This window comes from Pseudorca crassidens, chromosome 1 (assembly GCF_039906515.1).
Source record: "Pseudorca crassidens isolate mPseCra1 chromosome 1, mPseCra1.hap1, whole genome shotgun sequence".
Lineage (NCBI taxonomy): Eukaryota > Metazoa > Chordata > Mammalia > Artiodactyla > Delphinidae > Pseudorca > Pseudorca crassidens.
The window spans coordinates 87844046-87868991 of NC_090296.1; the positions used below are offsets into that span (position 1 = coordinate 87844046).

Consider the following 24946-nt stretch of genomic DNA (forward strand, 5'->3'; position numbering starts at 1 on the left):
GAATTTTTACAGAAATGTAGTAATTCACATCAAACTTATAAGGCTCCATATTACCACAGTCACGTCCTCAGGTTCCTCCTTGGTGGATTCAACCAGCCTCAGATTGTATACTATATTTGCACTCCGTGATTGTTTGAATCCTCAGATGCAGAACGATGGATAAGGAAGACTGACTAAGGGACTTGAGCATGGGGGTGGGGTCGGGTGTCCTGGAACCAGTCCCCCATGGATGTCAAGGCTTGACTGTATAGTTTCTGCTACAGACACGCCATGTTTTATTGTGCTTAGCTTTACAGTACTTCACAGATCGTGTTTTTTTACAAATTGAAGGTTTGTGGCAATCCTGTGTCAAGCAAATCTATCAGTGCCATTTTCCCAACAACATTTGCTCTTTTCATTGTCTCTGTGTCACATTTCGGTAATTCTTGCAATATTTCAAGCCTTCCACCAACAAAAAGATTACAACTTGCTAAAGGCTCAGGTAATGTTTAGTATTTTTTAACAATGAAGTATTTTTAAATTAAGGTGTGTACGCATTGATTTTTAGACATAATTCTACTGTACACTTAAAAGACTACTGTATAGTGTAAACATAACTTTTATATGCACTGGGAAACCAAAAAAATGCATGCAACTCGCTTTATCGTGATATTCACTTTATTGCAGTGGTCTAGAACTGAACCTGCAATATCAAAGGTATGCCTGTATATCAGTTCTAAACTCCTCTGGTTGTTTTATAAAGGCTCTTTCTTTTTTTTTTTTTTTTTTTGGCTGCACCACATGGCATGTGGGATCTTAGTTGCCCAACCAGGGATCGAACCCATATATAAAGGCTCTTTTTAATCCAGCTTTTTCTACCCATCTAAATCTTCATAGTTTTGCCTCTGAATAGTCACCTTGTTCTTGGGCAGGAGGCATTATTAAATAAAGCTAAGAACATGTATGATCACTTCCTGTTTAGTATTGAAAGTACCCTCTCTTGTCTTTTGGTTTATATAGTACTGGAGCCAGCTAGGGTCCAACAGTGATCCACAAGTTTGTACATTGTGACTGACTTCTCTTTCCAGTATATCTACCAGATGCTTAGTTGTCCTCAGAGTCTGTTAGCAAATCAAAATGGTGTTAAACCTGGGAAAGTACTGCTCTTTAAAGATGTTAGCTGATTGTTGTTATTTAGCTGTCTTACGTGCAGTGGTGGGTGTTGGGCATTGCAGCTGGCAATACGAACAAGGAAATGGGGGAACACAGTAAGATATAGAAAACCTCAACTTTCTGTAAATTCGAATGGGTTGCTTTCTTAGAGTGAATTTTAAACTTCTTGGGTCCTTAAGTTTAGAAATCTATATAATAATAAATGAAATACAGTCACCGAAATGAACTTTGAGGATTATAAAAATAACCCAAGTATACTAGTTAGGACTGACGAGGCTGTTATGTATTAACAAATAATCCCCAAATTGCAATTGCTTAAAGCAATAAAGTTTCATTTATTGTTCACATTACAGACTGATGCAGGTTTTATGATTCTCTTTGCAGCTCTCTCTAAGCAGTGTCCTCTTCCATTATTTGATGCCACTATCTTCATATGTAGCCTCCTAATTTGTGACAGAAGGGAAGAGAGATTGTAGGTGATTTGCACAGAAGATTTTATTGGCATAGTTGGAAGTGGCTCATTCTGTTTCACTTACATTCTGTTTCACTTACATTCTTATGGTTAGAACCCAGTTTCGTGGCACATAAAAGTAAGGAAGGCTTATCTTCCTCTGTGCCTAGGAAAAATATAATGAAATGGGGTCACAAAGCATCGTGTCTGCCACACCAAAGTTTTAGAAGAATAAAATGTGCCACTAACCATATCTTATGGATGGGCTCTCTATTTTTTTTTCTCTTTATCTGTTTGCCTTCTCTCTAGTTTCCTTCTTGCTCTCTGCCTTTCTGTCACATTAAGCTGCCCAAGGTTGCAGTGGAGTGAGTGAAAAATGATCTTTTTCCCTATTGCCTTTATTTCTTAAGGGAGAAGAAAGTCCCAACTCTAAGTAAGTACATCTTGGCTAGTAAAGCTTTTTGTAGAAAACTTAAAAATTCCCTTTTCAGGAACATTCTTGCACTGCTGGTGGGAATGTAAATTGATACAGCCACTATGGAAAACAGTATGGAGGTTCCTTAAAAAACTACAAATAGAACTACCATATGACCCAGCAATCCCACTACTGGCCATATACCCTGAGAAAACCATAATGCAAAAAGAGTCATGTACCACAATGTTCATTGCAGCTCTATTTACAATAGCCAGGAGATGGAAGCAACCTAAGTGTCCATCATCGGATGAATGGATAAAGAAGATGTGGCACATATATACAATGGAATATTACTCAGCCATAAAAAGAAACGAAATTGAGTTATTTGTAGTGAGGTGGATGGACCTAGAGACTGTCATACAGAGTGAAGTAAGTCAGAAAGAGAAAAACAAATACCATGTGCTAACACATATATATGGAATCTAAGGGAAAAAAAAAAGGTCTTGAAGAACCTAGGGGTAAGATGGGCATAAAGACACAGACCTACTCGAGAATGGACTTGAGGATATGGGGGGGGAGAAGGGTAAGCTGTGACAAAGTGAGAGAGTGGCATGGACATTTATACACTACCAAACGTAAGGTAGATAGCTAGTGGGAAGCAGCCACATGGCACAGGGAGATCAGCTCCGTGCTTTGTGACTACCTGGAGGGGTGGGATAGGGAGGGTGGGCGGGAGGGAGACACAAGAGGGAAGAGATATGGGAACATATGTATATGTATAACTGATTCACTTTGTTATAAAGCAGAAACTAACATACCATTGTAAAGCAATTATACTCCAATAAAGATGTTAAAAAAAATTCCCTTTTCAAAACTAAAACCTGAACTTGTTGAATCAGTCATATTTAGTTTTTATTTAAAATCTGAGCAGCTTAGAGTAGCATATTCTCATAGCTTTGCCTAATCTATAAATGTCAATTTTTATTTATGCTATCCATATAAAAAGGTCTCACTGTATCTGAAGAGATTCATTTATTTATTCATTCATCAAATTTTAATTGAGCTCCTGTTATATGCCAGGCACTATTCTAGGTATTGGGGATATAGTGATGAACAAGACAGAATTCCTATCTTGTATTCTGGTCAGATTTATTGATCATCAAAATCTGTGATGGATGGTGCAATATATCAATTAGTAACCATAAATTAATTAGTTAATATACCAATTATAAGGATTACAAAATTAGAGTAAGCATCATAGGATTAGTGTAATGTAAACAGATTCATGGTGGTTGGTATTTAGAAACCATAATATCACGGGGAATAATATGGATCTGTTTTTAATTTTAGCTTTAAAGAAACCGCCTGTTTCCTTTTCTCAATATGAAAGTCATCAAGTAATCTCCCATCTTCCAACTGGACAACCTCTCTCCCCAAATATGGTTCCAGGTATGAAGTCTTATTCTTAAAATTCCATTTGAAAATCAATTTTCTGGTCATGTATTGTTACATAGTGAATAAAACATGTCATTTAGCAGCACAGTGAAGTATCATTCATTATTCTACTTAACTTTGTATATCATCAAACGACTGATAAAAGCTCAGGGAGATTCATTGCAGCTCTATTTACAATAGCCCGGAGATGGAAACAACCTAAGTGTCCATCATCGGATGAATGGATAAAGAAGATGTGGCACATATATACAATGGAATATTACTCAGCCATAAAAAGAAACGAAATTGAGCTATTTGTAATGAGATAGATAGACCTAGAGTCTGTCATACAGAGTGAAGTAAGTCAGAAAGAGAAAGACAAATACCGTATGCTAACAGATATATATATGGAATTTAAGGGAAAAAAAGGTCATGAAGAACCTAGGGGTAAGACGGGAAAAAAGACACAGACCTACTAGAGAATGGACTTGACGATATGGGGAGGGGGAAGGGTGAGCTGTGACAGGGCGAGAGAGAGGCATGGACATATATACACTACCAAATGTAAAATAGATAGCTAGTGGGAAGCAGCCGCATAGCACAGGGAGATCAGCTTGGTGCTTTGTGACCTCCTGGAGGGGTGGGATAGGGAGGGTGGGAGGGAGGGAGACGCAAGAGGGAAGAGATATGGGAACATATGTGTATATATAACTGATTCATTAAAAAAAAAGAAAAAAGCTCGGGGAGAGATCATTACAAAATGAACTTTGTCTACTGGACTATTAAGAGTGGAAGAATTATTTGTTCTGCCACTCTGGACTACGTTCCCTTTCATCACTACCAGTATATATGTATTTACCTTCTCCAAAATGTGTTCAAGTTTATCTCACAGAGGCCTTCTATAAAATGAGTTCCGCCTGTATTAAACTCCCTACTCTGTACTTATCTGTGTGTTTTCTACTGAATACCTACTCAATTTTACAGAAATATTCCCCTAAAATGAGAATTGATATAATTAAAATTAATTGTAATAAAGATCTAAATCGAGGCTTTGATGAGTTAAAAAGGGAGGTGGGGGAAAGAAAAGTTATATCCAGGAGATACTAATAAGAAAGAATCAAGAGTTAACAGTTATGTCGCTGTGTAGATGAAAATGACTTCAAGATTAGAAATTCTAAAAGCCTTATTGGATTTTGGAGATTTCTGACAGCAATATAGAATTTGGAGGGAAGAAAAGTTACAGGTATCACTGCCATTTTAATCTTTGGGTTTCTACTATTGATATACATTCCATTGATGAATAGGTTTATAATCAATACTAAAGATACCCACCTGGGAATGATTAGTAAACTTCACACAACTAAAATCACATTGGTTATAAGATTTGATTAAAGAAATTAAATAAAGCTTTAAAAAAAAGCTACCTGACTACCCAGTATCAGATAACAGTGTCTTACCTTTTCTCGGGTACATCTTATGAAATTCTTCTGCAAAATATGACCTTAATTTGATGTTTTTATGCCATAGATTCTCATGTAAACCACAATGGAAACCCCAGAACTTCAAAACAGAAGCCTTCCAATCCTCTTCAACATTTAATTCCAGGCCCTAACTTGGAGAGTGAACCCAGAATTCAAGCAGATATTCTAAAGCAGGCTACTAAGGATCGAGCCGGTGATCTCCATAAATTGAAGCAAAGTAAGAATCAGTTGATGAATATTATGCTGAAAAGATTTCTTTAAATATAATATATTTATTTACAAGTCTGAATTAAGGTCTTCATTATTATAATCTCTAACTAATGGATGTATAGTGAAGTTATATACATACAAAGAGAAAGTATGGCAGTTATAAAATTTAAAAGAAAAGTAGGTTTTAAATGGATAGAGATATTTTAAAGAACACTTTCAAAAACTTCTCTTGTTCTCCAGTGTTAAAAAATAAATTTCAGGTGAGTTGATTTAAAAAAATGCTATTAGTTCTTATGAATGTAAAATTTTTCTGAGAAGTGAGAGAAGATATATTTTGTTAGGCTAATATATGAAAACTTTGATTAGAAAGGAGGGAAGATAAAGAGTTTTGAAAAATGAGTTCTGGAAGAAATAAAGACTGCCATCGTAGAAAGTTCAATGCTGTTTCCTTTTCCATTCCCTCCAATTGCAGTTTGCTTCATTTAGGTGCTAGAAGTGAAAGAAATTGAACAAACTCATAACACTGTGTAATAATGTTTGACTGCTTAATTGTTTCAGAGGTATTGATTATGATAAATGGACAATACCTGTTAATCTGCATAATTTTCTAATTGGTAGATTTTCAAGATGTATAAGAAAAAATTCCAGTAGTAGACAGAATTGGGAACAGGACAGTGGCTCTTAGACCAGCTCTCTTAAACTGTACTTTTCACTGCTTCTGCTTTTTAAGGCTTCTTCCCTTCAACTTCTGAATAGACAGAATGTCTGAAAGCTCCAGTTTGCTTTTGTTTATTTTTAATGATGGCTTCTTTGGCAACAACTCTTCAGAGCCGTGTTTAGGCATTTACTTGTACACAGGTTGTTTGTACTGTGATAACTGCACAGTGTTACATTTTTAAATTGGTCTTATGACAGTTATTCATATTTCTGCATCTATATGAATATATAGTTTGTGTACATTTAATTGACTTTCCTTCCTTGACATTTTAAAGCGTATCCATGTATCTTGACTAAAGTATTATATAAAAAATATTTTTATTTACAAGAATATGGTTAACATTTTAAATACAGTGAAAAAATATTTCCTCCAAATCTTGTTGAGGAATTGGCTTCAAAACTTTTATCTCAACAAAAAGAGGTTTATAGTAAGGTCAGAATCTTACTAAGATAAAATATCTTAATTTGATCACTTAAGATTTTCTTCTACTTATAGTTTATTCTATAAAAATTGTTATTGTTGTCTTACCTCTCTTTTTTTTAACCAGTCTTTGGGTAAAGAATGTGATTGGAAAATGATCACCAGGAAATTATTACATTCCACAATTTTTTTTTTTTTTTTTTTTTGTCTGTGCCGTGTGGCATGTGGGTTCCTAGTTCCCCAACCAGGGATCAAACCCGTGCTCCCTGCAGTGGAAGCATGGAGTCCTAACCACTGGACCACCAGGGAATTCCCTACAATTTATTTTTAAAAGAGCCTATTGAGTTTTAAAATCTTACTCTGAATTCTTTTCAATGTATATATAGAGTTGAAATCAATGTGAGCACTATTTTGTGATTTACTTTGGCATTATTTCTTACCTGTGTTTTAACCTATCAAATAGTTATGTAGTTGTGATTTAAAAATATACATATATACATATACACACACGTAGACATATGCATATATTCCATTGTGTTTAGGCAATAATAATAGTTCATTTAGCTCTACTCTTTGATTATTTAAATTATTTTGTATTTTCTTATGTTAGATGTCGTGATTATGAATATCTTTTTTTCAAATTATTTCCTGCTTCTCCTACTTTGGGTATTCCTTTAAAAGTGTAGTCCCCTAACTGAATTTATTAGGTCAAAGTACTTGACTAACTTTATAGCTCCTGTTACATAATGTCAGATTGTTCTCTAGAACAGTTTTACAATGTCACTAGAGATGTTTACATTTATTTCTTTCCCTAAGGCCTGGCCACATTTGCTTTTTAACTCTTTTGTAAGGCATTTAGAATAGAATGATTCCTTAAGGGTGTTTTAATAGGCATTTACTTTCTGGTGGCCTGTCCATTTTTATGTGAGGAATTATACTATAATTATATCTTGGTATATAATCTGTGCATCAGTTTTGACCACTGAGCCTGATAACTTTGGAGATTGATCCTATACCTTTCTGTCAAATCTTTATCAATAATTCAGATGCTAACCTTTGATAAATTAACTTTACTGCAGTTTCCTCTTCTGCCTTTTGTGATATGAGACTTTATTATATCATGCAAATGATTTTTTTAGAAATTAAAAATAAGTTTAAAATTGTGGTAAAATACATATAGAATTCACCAAAGTGCACAATTCAGCGGTATTTAGTACATTTATAATGTGCAGTCATTACAACTGTCTAGTTCCAGAAAGTATTCATCACTACAAAAGAAAACCCTGTACCCATTAAGCAGTCACTCCCCATTTTCTCCTACCCACAGTCCTTGGCAATGACTAACCTATTTTCTGACTCTATGGATTCACCTGGAATCTTGGATATTTCATGTAAATGGAATCATACAATATGTAGCCTTTTGTGTCTGGCTTCTTTTGCTTAGCGTACTGTTTTCAAAGTTCAGCCATGTTGTCACAGGTATCAGGACTTTATTTCTCTTATGGCTGGATAATATTCAATTGTATGAATACATTTTGTTTATCCATTCATCTGTAGATGGGTATTTGGATTGTTTCCACTTTTTGGCTATTGTGAATAGTGCTGCGATGAACATTCATTTACAAGCTTTTGTTGAACACTTGTTTTCAATTCTTTGTGTACCTAGATGTAGAATTGCTGGATTATATGGTAATTCTATGTTTAGCTTTATAGGAAACTGCCAAACTATTTTCCACAGCAGCTGCACCATTTTACAGTTCCATCAGCAATGCACGAGAGCTCCAGTTTCTCGACATCCCTGTCAACACTATCAGTACTTTCCACTGTTGCTGTTGTTTTTACTGTTGCCATCCTAGTGCCTGTGAAGTGGTATCTCATTGTGATTTTCATTTGCATTTCCCTAATGACTAATGACATTGAGCATCTTTTCAAGTACTTGTTGGCCATTTGTATATCTTCTTTAGAGAAATGTATATTCAAGTCCTTTGCCCATTTTAAAATTGGGTTGTTTGTCTTTGCTGTTGAGTTTTAAGCATAATTTATATATTCTGAATACTAAACCCTCATCAGATGTATGATATGCAAATATTTTTACCCATTCTATCATTTGTTTTTTCACTCTCTGATAGTGTTCTATGATGCACAAAGTTTTAAATTTTGATGCAGTCCAGTTTGTCTATTTTTCTTTTGTTGTTCATGCTTTTGGTGTCATATCTAAGAAACCTTTGCCAAATCAAAAAAGTCATGTTTTCTTCTAAGAACCTCATAGTTTTCGCTCTTTTTTTAACTTGAGGTATAATTGATTTACAATATTATATTAGTTTCAGGTGTACAACATGATGATTCAGTGTTTGTATACATTGCAAAATGGTCACAACAATAATAGTTTTAGCTCTTATATGTAAGTTTTTTATCTATTTTAAGTTAATATTTATATACGGTATGAGGTAAGGATCCAACTATGTTCTTGTGTGCATCGGTATTCAGTTGTCCTAGCACTATTTGTTGAAGACACCTTCTTTCTCCATTGAACAGTCTTGGTATCCTTGTTGAAAATCAGTTGACCACACATGTATGGGTTTATTCTGGATTCTTAATTCTGTTCCATTGAGACCAGATGCCAGGAGCACACTGTTTGGATTACTGTCACTTTGTAGTAAGTTTTGAAATTGGGAACTGTGAGTCTTCCAACTTTGCCCTTCTTTATAAGATTATTTTGACTGTTTGGCATCTCTTACAATTCCATGTGAATTTTAGGATCTGCTTGTCTATTTCTACTAAAGAGACAGTTGGGATTTTAATAGGAATTACATTAAATCTGTAGATTACTTTGGGGAGTATTATCATTTGAACAATATTAGGTCTTCCAATCCATGAAGATGGGATGTCTTTCCATTTATTTAGGGTATCTTTAATTTTCTTCAGCAGTTTTTGTAGTTTTCAGTGTACAAGTCTTATGCCTCCTTGGTTAAATTTATTCCTAAACATTTAATTCTTTTTTATGTTATTGTAAATCAAATTGTTCTCTTGATTTCCTTTTCAGATTGTTCATTGCTAGTGCATAGAAATATGACTGATTTATTTGTTTACTTGGCTTTTGGTTTTAAAATTTTTAATGCAAATTTCTAAGAATTGCTAATATTTGGGTTCATCTTAGAATAGTATTTTATTTTCACTCTTTTAGAAGTAATAGTGTTTTTAAATATACTGTAAAAATATACCTATGTTATATACATTAGCATATACATAAACATATGTGTATATATATAAAAAAATCAATATTTTGAATATGATTCAAAAATTTTATGAGTATTTTACATCAACTACATTTTTTTTTTCTTTTTACCTTTCGACGTCCCTTCACCCATTTCTCCCATGTCCCCACCCCCAACCTCTGCCAACCACCAATCTGTTCTCTGTATCTATGAGCTTGATTTTTTTTTTTTTTCTTTTTGGCTGCATTGGGTCTTTATTGCTGTGGGCTTTCTCTAATTGTGGCAAGCGGGGGCTACTCTTCGTTGCAGCGTGTGGGCTTCTCATTGCAGTGGCTTCTCTTGTTGCAGACCACGGGCTCTAGACACAGGAGCTTCAGTAGTTGCAGCACATGGGTTCAGTAGTTGCGGCACGTGGGCCCTAGAGCACACAGGATTCAGTATTTGCGGTGCGTGGACTCAGTAGTTGCAGCATGCGGGCTCGCAGGCTGGGCTCTAGGACATGCAGGCTTCAGTAGTTGTGGCTTGCAGGCTCTAGAGCACAAGCTCAGTAGTTGTGGCTCACGGGCTTAGTTGCTCCATGGCATATGGGATCTTCCCAGACCAGGGATCAAACCTGTGTCCCCTGCATTGACAGGCGGATTCTTAACCACTGTGCCACCAGGGAAGTCCCTATGAGCTTGATTTTTATTTGTTTGTTTTACTTTTTCTTAGATTCTACATATAAAAGAGATCATATGGTACTTACTTATTTCACTTAGCATAATACCATCAAGGTTCAACCATGTTGTTGCAAATAGCAAGATTTCATTCTTTTTTGTTGCTAAATAATACTTCGTTGCATATATATACCACACTTTCTTTGTCCATTCATTCACCAATGGACACTTAGGTTGTTTCCATATCTTGGCTATTGTAAATAATGCTGCAATGAACATGGGGGTGCCTGTTTCAAGTTAGTGTTTTCATTTTCTTCAGATAAATACCCAAAATGGAATTTCTGGATCATATGGTAATTCTATTTTTAATTTTTTGAGGAACCTTCATACTGTTTTCTGTAGTGGTTACACCAATTTACATTCCTACCAAGAGCATAAGGGTTCCCTTTCCTCCACATTTCTCCAGTAATGACTGATTTTTGTTTGTTGATCTTGTATCCTACAACTTAGCTGAATTTAACACAATAGGTTTTTATTTGTGTATATTCCAACATATCCATCTTGACTCTTACAACAACTTTCATTTCTTTTATTGCAAATCATCTGTCCTTTTTCTGGCCGTTAATATACTACTCAATTTTCATTTATTTTTTTTTTACCACGAATGGATTATTTGACCTCTTTGGAATATACAATGATCCAAATTTAGTTTTCTCTATCTTGATTACCATTTGTCCGAGGATTATTATTTATTTTCCCTTTGTGATATTTACTTCTGGTTTATCTTGTACACACATAAACTCACATTAAATTATTTCACTATTTTTATCTCTCTCTAGAATTTCCATTTTTTTCCATTTCTTGTCTTTATCCCTAGCATATGGTACGATTCTGATACCAGTTCCCATGTGTGTGGGTTTTTCCCACACCACTAAGCAATTCTCTAACACCAGCTGGGTATCTACAGATTAACTCAATTCTGACACTATCTACCTGGAAATAGCCTCAGATCTCACAGGTTAAGGGCTCAGTCCTCCCCCACTTCAGATGCCAATTACAACTCCAGATTGTTGCCTATATTTCTAACTGACTGGATGAGGATCTAAGGTACCAACAGCCACCTTCTTGGGTGCAATTAATTTGCTGGAGCAGCTTGCAGAACTCGGAGAAACATTTTACTTACTAGATTACCAGCTTATAAAAACTATAACTCAGGAGGAGCTATACGGAAGAGTTGCATAGGACAGCACAGAGCTTCCATGCCTGTTCCAAGCATGCCAATCTCCCCAAATCTCCATGGGTTTTTATGGAGGCTTCATTACATAGGCAATACACATTCATTACATTGCTTTATAATAATCTGAACCTACCTTAAAATTTTTTAAAAACTAAATTTTTCTCTGTTCTTCCAGAAGAATTTCACTGTCAGTTTATCAAGTTCTATGACTAGCCTCAAATGTAGTTTTAATTACCATTTTATCCTTTTTTTTTAATCCTTACTGTTTTCTTCTTTGGTTTTATCCTTCTCAAAATCTTATTTGCCTAAAAGTTTCTATATAGTAGAAGAATTATTTTAAATAAACATTTGGGACTTCCTGGCAGTCCAGCAGTTAAGACTCCGTGCTTCCACTGCAGGGGGTGCAGGTTCCATCCCTGGTCGGGGAACTAAGATTCTGCATGCTGCGCAGAGTGACCAAAAAGGAAAAATAAAATAGAATAGAATAGAAAACAAATATTTAAGGTATATACAAGGAACTGTTACCAGAAGGGGGACTCCTTCCAGGGCCCTAGAGTGGTCTCTTGTCTAACACTTGGAAATGAATTGTCCATGGAGATGCATTTACTGACAAAGCAAAAGACTTTATTGGAAAGGAGTGCTCGAGCAGAGAGCAGCAAGGTAAGGGAACCCAGGATAACTGCTCTGCCACTTGGCTTGCAGTCTCAGGTTTTATGGTAATAGGGTTAGCTTTCTGGGTTGTCTCTGGCCAGTCATCTTGCCTGTGCCCATATTTGGTCCTATTCAAGGCCCTTCCTGATGGCGTGTGCATCTCTCAGTCAAGATGGTTTCCAGCAGGAGGGTTTCTGGAAGGTTGGCAGGACATATTATGGACTGGTGTCTCCTCCCTTCTTTGGGAACCAAATTCTCCTGGTTGGTTTGTGGTGGCAGCACTGTGTTCATTAGCAGGACCTCCTGTTGTGAGACTACTCATGCAGGTGGTTATTACCATGTCTGGCCAAGGTGGGTGGTTTTGGTCAATGGTTTCCTAATAGAACCATTAGAGATAATCTAATGCCCTATTACTCACTACTCTGGACAAACAGCATCCACATCACCTGTGATTGTTAAGATTTCAGACCCTACCCTAGACCTTATTTATATTAACATTAAAGTTTGAGACTCCACTATTACGTGATTTCTTCATTTTACAGACAAGAAAATTTAGATCCAGAGTGTTTAATTTACTTGAGGCAAATAGTGGAACAACCAGGACTATTATCTAGGTCCCTTATCTTCAGGTTCACTGTTTTTTCACTGTATCCCACTACCTCCTCTATACTTTTAAAGTTTTGGAAAAATTCTTTAATAGTTCCTTTTCTTGTTCTATTTCTGGCAAACTCCTAATTGTACTTTAAAGCTGTGCTCTGCTGGCATCTATTTGATAAAGCCCTTCTCATATCCCTACTGTCTTGACCAAATCAATCATTCCCTTCTCACTGTATAGTTGACCCTTGAACAACATGGATTTGAACTGCATGGGTCCACTTATATGTGGATTTTTTCACTAGTAAATACTACAGTACTACACAGTCTGCAGTTGATTGAATCTGAGGATGTGGTTGCTGCATGTATGGAGGTGCAACTTTAAATTATATGTAGATCTTTGACTGTGCAGAGGGTCAGTACCCCTAACCCCCATGTTGTTCAAGGGTCAACTGTACTTCAATCCATTGAACATATTATCATTAGTGTATATACCACATCATTATGTAATTAACTGTTGAAGGGGAGGAAAAATTTTTCCATGACCTTTTTAGGATCCCTGGCTGGGTCTGAAAATTAAACTGAGAAAGATTAACAGGAAAAAAAAACCTACAAATTTATTTAATGTGACACAGGGCCCTTCATAAGGAAAAGGAGACCCAAATAAATGGTTAAACCTGAATTTTTATTTTTAAAAAAATTTAAACAGTAAGTATATATATGTGAAATAATTACTGTAGTAGTACAGAAAATTTAATCATTTTACATTATAAAAATGATTTATGCAGAAGTGGTTTAGTTTAGAGAAATTGGCATTATTATTACTGACATCATTTAGATATAACTGAGAAAAAATATAAGATGAATAAAAAGTTTTTGGAACATGATATCCAAGAAAGTTTTTTTTTGTTTTTTGTTTTTGTTTTTGTTTTTTGCGGTACGCGGGCCTCTCACTGTTGTGGCCTCTCCCGTTGCAGAGCACAGGCTCCGGACACGCAGGCTCAGCGGCCATGGCTCACGGGCCTGGCCGCTCCGCGGCATGTGGGATCTTCCCAGACTGGGGCACGAACCCACGTCCCCTGTGTTGGCAGGTGGACTCTCAACCACTGCGCCACCAGGAAGGCCCCCAAGAAAGTTTTTAATCTTCATTTTGTTTTCAGTCAGTATCAAGGTGGCTCTCTCCAGGTCATTGTGCAATAAACTATTGGTACAAACCAAAACATGATTATGGAAATACTGTATGAGTTTACCCACCCTTTTACTGAGAATCTCCTCTCTTTTGTCTCCTCCCCTTAGTGAAATAATTTCAAATTCCCTAATTTCAACATATTCCATAATAATATGTCTAACTATAAAATTATGTTTACATAATATGTATATGTAAAATATATATACATACACACAACACTTAATACTCATGCAAATATTAGAGAAAAGTAAGAGATTCTTTAAGATACTTTTTTTTTTTTTTTTTTTTTTTTGCGGTACACGGGCCTCTCACTGCTGTGGCCTCTCCCGTTGCGGAACACAGGCTCCGGACGCGCAGGCTCAGCGGCTGTGGCTCACGGGCCCAGCCGCTCCGTGGCATGTGGGATCTTCCTGGACCGGGGTACAAACCCGTGTCCCCTGCATCAGCAGACGGACTCTCAACCACTGCGCCACCAGGAAATCCCTAAGATACATTTTTAAAGGCAGGAAAAAAGAGGCAGAGGGAGAGATATCCATTCAGTCTGAACAGAGAAAGACAGAAGACAGATCACATATTTCATTGAATCTGAAAGTCATTAATTTTAAGTTCAACACTTTTTTTTTTTTTGCCACGCCATACAGCCTGCAGGATCTTAGTTCCCTGACCAGGGATCAAACCCGTTTCCCCTGCAAAGGAAGTGTGGAGTCTTAACCACTGGACTGCCAGGGAAGTCCCAACACATTTTTTTTTTTTTTTACCACCAAGAAAGGAAAAAAGTTCCTGCCAATTACACTATGACACATCACTGATTTGAAGATGTATCCTGATGTTAGCAGTATTAAATGTGAAAAAGTCCGTCTTAGAATCAATGAAATGTATATGTAGTATTCTTTGTCTTTTTTCTATTTTGAGTGATATCTTCTTTCTTAAAAATCCATTTTCAAGATTAATATTTTAGATTAACATTAGGGTAAGTTTTACCTCCAAGTAACTGAAATGGTAAATGAGAATGTCAATATGCTGCAAAAGTTTCCTTTTTTCATGAATTATCTCTGAAGTCTAAAATGTGTTTAGTGAGTGACCCGTTCATAAAGAAGAGGTTTCCTTTGCCAATAAACAAGTTATAGATTTGATACAAATGAGTGATCATTATTCATGTCTGGAACTTCATGGGCTCAGCCCTCCGAGTTAATAATTAACGCAGGGTTTCCCTGGTGGCGCAGTGGTTAAGAATCCGCCTGCCAATGCAGGGGACACAGGTTCGATCCCTGGTCCGGGAAGATCCCACATGCCAGAGAGCAACTAAGCCCGGGTGTCACAGCTACTGAGCCTGCGCCCTAGAGCCCACGAGCCACAACTACTGAAGCCTGCGTGCCTAGAGCCCGTGCTCCACAACGAGAGAAGCCACTGCAGTGAGAAGCCCGCGCACTGCAATGAAGAGTAGACCCCACTCACCGCAACTAGAGAAAGCCCACATGCAGCAATGAAGACCCAGTGCAGCCAAAAATAAATAAATAAAATAAATAAATTTAAAAAAAAATAAAATAAAAATAATTAACGCAGAATTGGGAACATATTTGCCTACTTTTTGTTTCCTCTAGATTAGTGTTCGAAGTGCAAATCTATATTATTAGACTAATTTCCCCTTCCAATTTATTATTTTTTTAATTAATTTTTATTGGAGTGTAGTTGCTTTACAATGTCGTGTTAGTTTCTACCATACAGCAAAATGAATCAGCTATACGTATACATATATGTCCTCTTTTTTGGATTTCCTTCCCGTTTAGTTCACCACAGAGCACTGAGTAGAGTTCCCTGTGCTATACTGTAGGTTCTCATTAGTTATCTATTTTATACATAGTATCAATAGTGTATATAAGTCAATCCCAATCTCCCAATTCCTCCTACCTCTCCCTTCCCTCTTGGTATCCATACATTTGTTCTCTTCGTCTGTGTCTATTTCTACTTTGCAAATAAGGTCATCTATACCATTTTTCTAGATTCCACATATATGCGTTAATGTACGATATTTGTTTTTCTCTTTTTGACTTCACTCTGTATGACAGTCTCTAGGTCCATCCACGTCTCTACAAATGACCCATTTTCGTTCCTTCTTATGCCTGAGTAATATTCCATTTCCCCCTGCAATTGAGAACGCTTCAACAAATTTGTTATTCAGTCTTCAAAAGAAATGTATTTATCTTGCCCAAATTAATGGGAGTCTTAGACAGCTGAATATTCCTTCCAAATCTTTTGGGGTTTTTTTATTAGCTGTTACATAATTAAATAGTACAATCTGGTATCTCACTATGGTACAGGCAGATTTTAGGACCAACTATTCCTTTTCCAATCAATGCTAAATACTTAGCGTTGAATGTTTTTGTAATAGGCTTGATGAAGAGTGGAAAGATATGATAGGACAAAGGATATGAAGTAAGTGTGGTAAACTGGGAGAAATTTAGCAAGGCTCATTTGTTCAGATTCTTCTTGATGTTCTTCTGTCTTGGATATAAGGATATTCCTTTACTCCAGGTATAGGGAGGATACCACTCACATGAGGGTTTTATGACCTGCTTCAGGGGAAGGTCAGAAAGTCCTTTCTGCACATGCCATTTCTCAAATTCCTTCAGCTTGAAATATTTGATATTTCAAGGTGCTATGTTTTCAGGTTGCATGTCCTGAAACCTGTCATTCCCCTCTCTGAAAGTTCCAGATGAAGTTTCACAATCCAGAAACGGAGTTGTTAGCTTGCTCCATAACCCATTGAACTAGTCTCAGTCCTGGGTATTTCAAGGGAAACATAAGAAAAACAAAGGTTAATGGTTGGTACAAACTGTAAACTCGGTTTTTTAGTCCAGAAGACAGCCAATCAAGAAGATTTTCTAGATGTTGGACCTGAACCATCTTCAGATGCTTCATATTGCATTGGCAATATAACAGCTTTTCCTTGAATATCTGGTAATGTCATCAGGTGATCTGTTGAACTTTCTAAGTGGCCTAAATGGCAACAGGCACAAAGGTTGTCCATACATGAACTGTTGTGGTGATTTCTCTGAAGTTTATATCAAACTGTCCATCTTCAGCTTGCAAGGCTTTGGGAAAAGGACAGTTTTAAGTTTTAATGATTCAAAGTTAGAAGGGGTGAGAAAAATTGGAAACTTTAATTTGGAGAGTTGCAGCCAGATATTGAAGGAAACTAAAAGGATTCCGCATCTAGTCTAGTTTGCAGGTAGGTAACAAGATCTTAAAGACAATAAATAGGACTAGTATTTAATAGCCACAAGGGTTTACTGTCATTTTCTGTTGAAGCATCATTTTTCTCTCTATAGTCACCCCATTTCTATCAAAGATAATCAAAGACTATTTTTCAAAATAAGTCTAGTCTCATTAAACTTGGCCTGATTATTTATGTGAGTACAAGAATAGTGATTGACCACATAGGTCTTTTGAGTTTTCTTTGCTGGAACTTTTCATAAGGATTCTCAGATTGGATTTTTAAAAGCCTCTGGAGGTGAGGAAGCCAAGCCAGAGACTCGCCTTCAGACTTTGCCTGCAGTACCTAGAGACAGTTCCTATCTTCTTGAGGTTCACAAGATATCCTGAAGTTCCTGGGCCTGCCAGGATGTGACCTTCCTTATTCATCTGTAAGGCTGGGAACTTTGTATACCAGGTATAAGCTGGTTTTTCCGAGGGGGGATGGGGGCACTTTTTAAGTATTGACACTTTAAACCCAGCCCTAGTTCCATGAAGCTGTCGGTCATATCAGATTTTATGCATCATTCCCAAATATGACATTCTAGTCAGGGCCTTGGTAATATAGCCAAAGTTTCCAACTGTGTTCTATTACAAGGAGAGCAGATTCTTACTGAACTTAAAATAACTATATTGCCATGAAAACAAGATTTCTGACTAAGAGCTCCTGAATTCTGGAGGGATTAGGTAGGGAGAAAAAAGTATACTTTTGTGAATAAAGATAAATAACACCAAATTGCTGTGTTATAGATAGCTTAAGAGATATGAGCAAAGGGTTTCCTTAAATCTGGAAAACAAAAGATTAAAGGACCTCAATGTTGGGTAGTGTGTCCTGAATCCTATAACTGTTTGTATACATGTCTTCTCTGTTAGAGTGGTAACTCACAAGGGCAGGAACTGTGTCTTATTCTTTTTTATTTTCCCAGCCTTGCATGTACATAGTAAACATTTGTTAAACTTACTGCGTTACTTTTGGAATTTTATATTTCTGTAGTTAGTCACACAATCAAAATGATTACTTGGTCATAAATTATATAATACATGAGAAGTTCCCTACTTTTAATTTCTTTATTCTAAAATTCTTAGTCCTGAATCTTTTATAGTCTTTCTTTTTTTAAATTGTAGTTTACGGATTGTTTAAAATTTTTTTTATTCTCCAAAAACCCAACTACTAATTTTGCCACTTTTTAATTTTCAATCTGCCTTTTATTTTATTCTTTGCTATTTGTGACTTGTCACTTTATTCCCCTTTTAAGTTTTTGGACAGATACTTAATTCTTCACACTTAATTCTTTCTTACTAATATATTAACTTATAAACAAACTTTTATCAAACGCCTGTTAGGCAAAACACTATGCATTTGTAACCACAATTTTTCCTCTGTTGTTTTGTTGTGTGTATTAAGTTTTTATATACTAAATTTCCATTTCTATTGTCTTTTAAAAATATTTTGCCATTTTATTCTGACTTTATTCTTCATGAATAAGCATTAAGGGCATTTTTTTCTCTATAGTTTTAATTGTTTTTGTTTGTTTGTTTGGCCATGCTGTGTGGCTTGCAGAATCTTAGTGCCCCGAGCAGGGATTGAACCTGGGCCCTCAGCAGTGAAAGCATGGAGTCCTAACCACTGGACTGCCAGGGAGTTCCCTCTATAGTTTTAATTGTTAACTTCACTTTTCCATCTGTATTCAAAATAGGTAAAAGAGAATGTTTAGAATAGCAGATGAGGGATAAGTGTATTTGTTCATTAGGGAGATTAAGGCTTATAGGAATGGCCAGGCTTTAGTGGAATTTGAAGAAAGTGATCTTGTGTTAGGCTAGATCTATATGTTCTGGTTCCAAAACTTTGTTAAATAGCAAAAATAATTCTTTGCAGAGATTGAAAACTGATGAGACTTCACCATATCCAGCTAGCATATTAGTTTTGTTCAGTCCACACAGTGATTTTTAAAAATCTGAAATAGTTGCCAGTATTTAAAAGTCAAGAGATTTCATGTAAAATTCCCAGTCTCTAATTCTCTTAAACCAGATTGTTTGACATAATCACTGGAACTGATTATGACTATTCTGTTTAGAATGAGACTTGCCTTGTCCCATTTCTCATAATCCCACTTTGACATAATGCATCCAGTTATCTTGCTTGTCTGATACTTGGAGGCGTTTGAGTTTGTGACCACTTTCTATAACATGAGAATATAGAATAGAAACCTTGTAGTTGATCCAGGGCAGGGGCTTAGCTGTATGTTAGAAACCTTGTAGTTAACCTCATGGCAGTATAGAAAGGTACATAAGGTTAGACTGGGCTTGAGAGGGAAGTATTACCTGAAAGTTAGCGAGCAAGGGGTATTAGACTGAGAAGTAATATTGAAAAATGGTAAATGAGGAGATGGTAGTCTCGAGGAAAAAGGTACTGCGTTAAAAATGCCAGAGACAGAACACTGTTATCATAATGAGGCCTTATTGATAAATGAAAGGTACGAAGTAGGAGTAGGAAGAAAGTGTCTGAGTATGTGAAGAAATCTCTTTTTCTGTCCTGACTCCTTTTGCATCATGGAGACAGTTATAATCTCAGTCCATATCGTCATCTAATTTTACTTCATCTAGAGACCAAAGGTATATATAGAGATCAGTAAGTACAAATAATAGAAGTGTAAATAGGTAATGAATATAAAAGTATTTGATCCTGTAGATACTAAATGATATGCTGTTAGAACAAGTTGAAAATTTTGTTGAAACTGACTACTGGACATAGGGGGAAAAATCTTAGATTTTATACAATAACCACAACAATTTTTTTGACAGTTTTAAATTTAGCATATTTTATAACTTAATATATCACACTTATATTGATACATTTTTTATAAATTTAATTTTGTCTTGCCACATCATACAAAAATGGCTAGGTAATTTGTTGGCATGTTTTGCCATTATTTAGAAAATATATTTGTGTTGGTTTAATTTAAAATGTAGAATGTAGTCTATATGGTGATACAAAATATAGTTTAGGGGATACTTCAGAGTATCCTGGAGGCACACTTCAAAGAAATAGTCAGACATCCTCCAAAGTAGTTGAAATGGAGAATTCATGGAAGACCCACCTGTTTGCCAATTAGGAGGGCTGTACTCTATATATTTAGATGCCTTGAATTGAGAAAACAGTTCATTTCAAATGTCAGCCCTGTACTGAAAGTCACAAGGACTTTCAAAACAGTAGGTGGTGATTGTTGATCAATATGGGCTTTTCTGTATGCCTGCTCCAGGGTGAGTAGCAGCAGAAATTCATTTATTTAACTGTGGTTAATGATTCCCCTGAACAACTTGGTGAGACAAGGTAGTGTATCAGAGAGTACATCATTTTATGTATGGATTTTTTTTAAAGTATTTTTCAACCTCTGATCTAGATGGCTTAGTGGGTTTATCACCTTTGAGATATCCACTCTGCTCACACAGATAACAATAGATAAAATGTAAAAAGAGAGAACTAAAAGGATATTGATAATCTCAAAAACATGTTAAAAATTACTGTGGTCAAGAAATGAAACAGGGGCTTCCCTGGTGGCGCAGTGGTTGGGAGTCCGCCTGCCCATGCAGGGGACACGGGTTCATGCCCCGGTCCGGGAAGATCCCACATGCCGCAGAGCGGCTAGGCCCGTGAGCCATGGCCGCTGGGCCTGCGCGTCCGGAGCCTGTGCTCCGCAACGGGAGAGGCCACAACAGTGAGAGGCCTGCATACCGCAAAAAAAAAAAAAAAAAAAGAAATGAAACAAAAATACATGATGATGAAAGGAAATGAATGATTAGACCTATTAGATTCCAGGTCTGGAAATGAGGCTTCAAGGAATTTGACTCTTAAGAGCAAAAGAATATAATGGGAGCCAGGCTTATTGCTTAATGCCAGAATCTAAATAAGGCCCCATCTTTCTTGGCAGAGGAAGCAGAAAATAAATGTTGCTGACTGCCATCAAGAACTACAGTGTTTAGCAACCTGAAGGCTTATGGAGCCAGAAACCTGCAGATGCAGCCTTATGACCATACTGCATGGTCATACCACATCACTATTAGTTCTGTAACGAATCTGTGCTATCCCAAATAGCATCATGGTATAGAAACTCTGAAATGTGATTTAAAAATCTTATTCTAGTCTGGGGAACTGGGACATCTCTCAAATGAATACATAATAAAATAAAATAATTTTATTTTAAATAAAATACAATAAAATGAATAGGTGAACACAGAGAGGATAGAAGAGAAAAAACACAAATACCCCGCCCCCCATACACACATCCACACTGAAAATTAATTAGCAAACCAAAACCCCCAAATATATGAAAAATGTTAATGCTAAGAGAGCCAACATACCAACAATTGAAACATGAAAATTATTTTTGTGTTTAAGGGTCCTCAAAGAGAGATGATGAAGTAACTTATTCAAAAAGAGAAGAGATTAAGAAACAGGCAGAAATAAAACAAAAACAGCTAGCTATAAAAACCAGTTATACATTTTAGAAATGAAAAGTATAATCATTGAAATAAAAAATCAACTTATGAGATAGACCATGAACATAGTTGACTGACTGATTAGGAATCTTGTACTGAGATATTCAACAAGAATGTAGCACAGAGTAGCAAAGACATAGATATAGAGATAAGTATATATCATATGTATATGTGACAGAGATGTTAAGAGAGACAGAATATATATGTGTGTCTAATAGGAGTTTTGGGTAGAGAATAGAGTAAATGGTAGATAATCAATATTTGAAAACTTTAAAGTGCTCAGAGTTTTCTGAGGTTGAAGAAAGACATGAATTGTTAGATCAGATATGCCTGAGATAAATGAAGAAAGTCTTTGCTTTTAGGCATTGTAGGAAAACCTCAGAGTATCCAAAAATAAAGGGAAAAATCTTAAATGATACCAAAAAATATAGATTATTTCCAGGGAGTGACAATTATATTGACAGCAGATTTTTCATCAGCAAATTAAATGCCAGACAATAATAGAATAATATCTTCATCCTGATGAGTAGAAAATAACTATCAACATAGACTATTATACCAGCTAATGAGGACAGCAAGGACAAAATGAAGATGTACTCAGTGGGTAGAGGAGGAATAGGAGATAATATTGAAAGAAAGGAAGAAGAAAATTCAAAGAAAGGCATCCAAACAGTAAGATCAAATATTACAAAAACCATAATAAATATAAACAGATTAAAGTTACCTTTTATAAGAGATGATAAAAAGATATGCAAATCAAATCCAGCTATATATAGTGTTTACAACTAAATCTTAAACACAAACATGTAGAAAACATGAAAATAAAAGGACTATAAAAGAGGCTTCTCACTTCTGGGTATATACCCCAAAGAATTGAAAACAGGGACTTGAACAGGTATTTGTACATTCATATTCATAACAGCATTATTCACAATAGCCAAAAGGTGGAAGCACCCCAAGTATTCAACAAATGAATGTATAAACAAAATGTGGCATATATGTACAATGGAATATTATTCAGCTTTAAAAAGGAATGAAATTCTGACACATGCTACAACATAGATGAACCTTCAAAACGTTATGATAGGGCTTCCCTGGTGGCGCAGTGGTTGGGAGTCCGCCTGCTGGTGCAGGGGACGCGGGTTCGTGCCCCGGTCCAGGAGGGTCCCGCGTGCCACGGAGCGGCTGGGCCCGTGGGCCATGGCCGCTGAGCCTGCGCGTCCGCAGTCTGTGCTCCGCAACGGGAGAGCTCGCGGCGGGGGGTGGGGGGGGCGTACCAAAAAAAAACACAAAAAAACAAACAAAAAAATCGATCATAAGTGTGAGAAGATGTACATACCATGCAATTTAGCACCTAATATGTTACCTACAAACGTTCTTATATATAAGGAGGCATGTACAAGAATATTTATTGTTTATTACATTGAAAATTGAAAACAAATAATCATCAGTGTGATAATATCAAGGTGTATGTACCAGACATACAGTGGAATCACATAGGAGTTAAAATAAATGAATAAAGCTACATTTATCAACGTTGGTAAATCTCAAAAGCATAATGTGGAGGGAATAAAGCAAGTTGCAGAACAGATATATTAAGGTGCTGTGTTGGGAGTCCCCCAAGACCACCCTGAGGCTTGATGATTCAATAGAAGAGTTCACAGGACCCAGAGGAGTTATAATACTCACAGTTATAGTTTAGTACAGCAGAAGGACAAAGATTAAAATTGGTAAATGGAAAAGCTCATGGAGCAAGGTCTAGGAAAAAGCAGATGTAAGCTTCCAGGTGTCTCCTTCCAGTCTCCAGCAAAGAAGTGTGACAAAACACATGTGAAGTGTTGCCAACCAGGGAAGCTCATGTGATCCTTGGTGTCCAGGGTTTTTATTGGGGGTCATTCATGTAGTATCCTCATGTAGTCATGTAGTGCCCACGTGACTGAGGTCAGCTATTCAGACTCTAGACCTGCCTGCCTCCACCTAGCAAAAACAAATATTCACCATGAATCACTTCATTAGGATAAATTTGTCCAATCAAACTGGTAAGCATGGCTCAAGGGCTCAGAAGTTATATCCCACAATCAAGCCAAGGACCAGTCCTGAAGACAAGCCTTTCTTTGCAGTGTACAATGACCTTGTGAAGTAGATATAGGAAGCCTTTTAAAATCTCTGACTTTAAAGGTCTTCCATAATTATTCCCAATTCAAACTTCATCTTTCAGACTTCATCTTTCTACTTCCTAATATAAATCCAGTCAAATTAATCTCTTTACTGTCTCCTGAATACTCCATCTTCGTTCTTATTTGAATGCTCCTTTCCTTCTCTCTGTCATGGTCCAATATATTTGCCTCTTTTTTGTGAGGCAAACATGATAACCACTACACTATAGAAACCTGATTGCCTCTTTTTTGAAACCTTCCTTTCTAGCTCTAACCCACACTGATTTCTCCCTTGTATAATTTTTTGCAAATATGATGCCTAATATATAATTTAGCAGTCTGTTATATTGATCAGCATCATGCATTTTATTTATATAGCCATATTCATTCACTGTCTACTGTGAAGTTTGATATCCCCAACTTGACTGGCAATTTTATGTAGTTGGCTCTGTTTTTTTGTCTCTTGTTGTCTATTGTACTGTATGAATTACTATTGTGGTCATCCATTCTTGTTAGTGATTTTCTTATTATCTCTGTAGGTCACTGTAACTGTAGTATGAAAATTTTATGACTGAATTCAGGCTAGTCAGAACACCAAACACCTTTTAAAAAAAGAGAAGAAACTTTGTAAATTGTTCTGTTGGAATATTATAATAGGTACAGGTCGACCATTTCTTTGATTAATATACCATGTCCTTATAATATTAGTTAAATTAACTATATTTTGCAATAACTTTTTTAGACTAATTTTTTGGTCTTCTATATTTCATAATTCTCATAAAAAATGAAAATATTTTCTTGGAGGAAATAATGTACCTTGAGAAACTCACTAGTAAGTACCATATCAAAATGTTTATATATTTAAAACAGCAATTTCACATTGCATAAAGATGATTTAACTGCTCCAGGTATTTTGTCCATAATATTGCATATTAAAAAAAGAAAATATAGATTTCTATAAATCTCCCTTTTTTCTTTCTTACATTGGCATCATTTATGTTATCATTAGAGAAACAGATAATAATAAAAGACACCAAAATGTTTTGTTTTGTATAACTATCATTAGGAGACAGGGTCTTTCTCACAAATAGCTTACCTATTCTTCTCTTGTTAATTCTTGTATATCCTTTTATATAACTCTTGTATATCCTTTTATCCTTCTTAACTCTTGTATATCCATTTCTTTTCTCTAACTCTTTTATCAACTTTTCCATTTAT

The 24946-nt window shown here is 36.0% G+C and overlaps 1 protein-coding gene across 2 annotated transcripts in view; it reads left to right on the forward strand.

Annotated features, from left to right (window-relative positions):
- Nucleotides 1-24946, forward strand: part of GOLM2 (golgi membrane protein 2) — a 110888-nt gene that overhangs the window by 73411 nt on the left and 12531 nt on the right. For both annotated transcript variants that reach the window (XM_067745496.1, XM_067745500.1), the window contains exons 7-8: nt 3369-3467; nt 4980-5150. In XM_067745496.1, coding sequence (XP_067601597.1) covers nt 3369-3467; nt 4980-5150 — 270 coding nt within the window. The remainder of the gene's footprint in view (nt 1-3368; nt 3468-4979; nt 5151-24946) is intronic.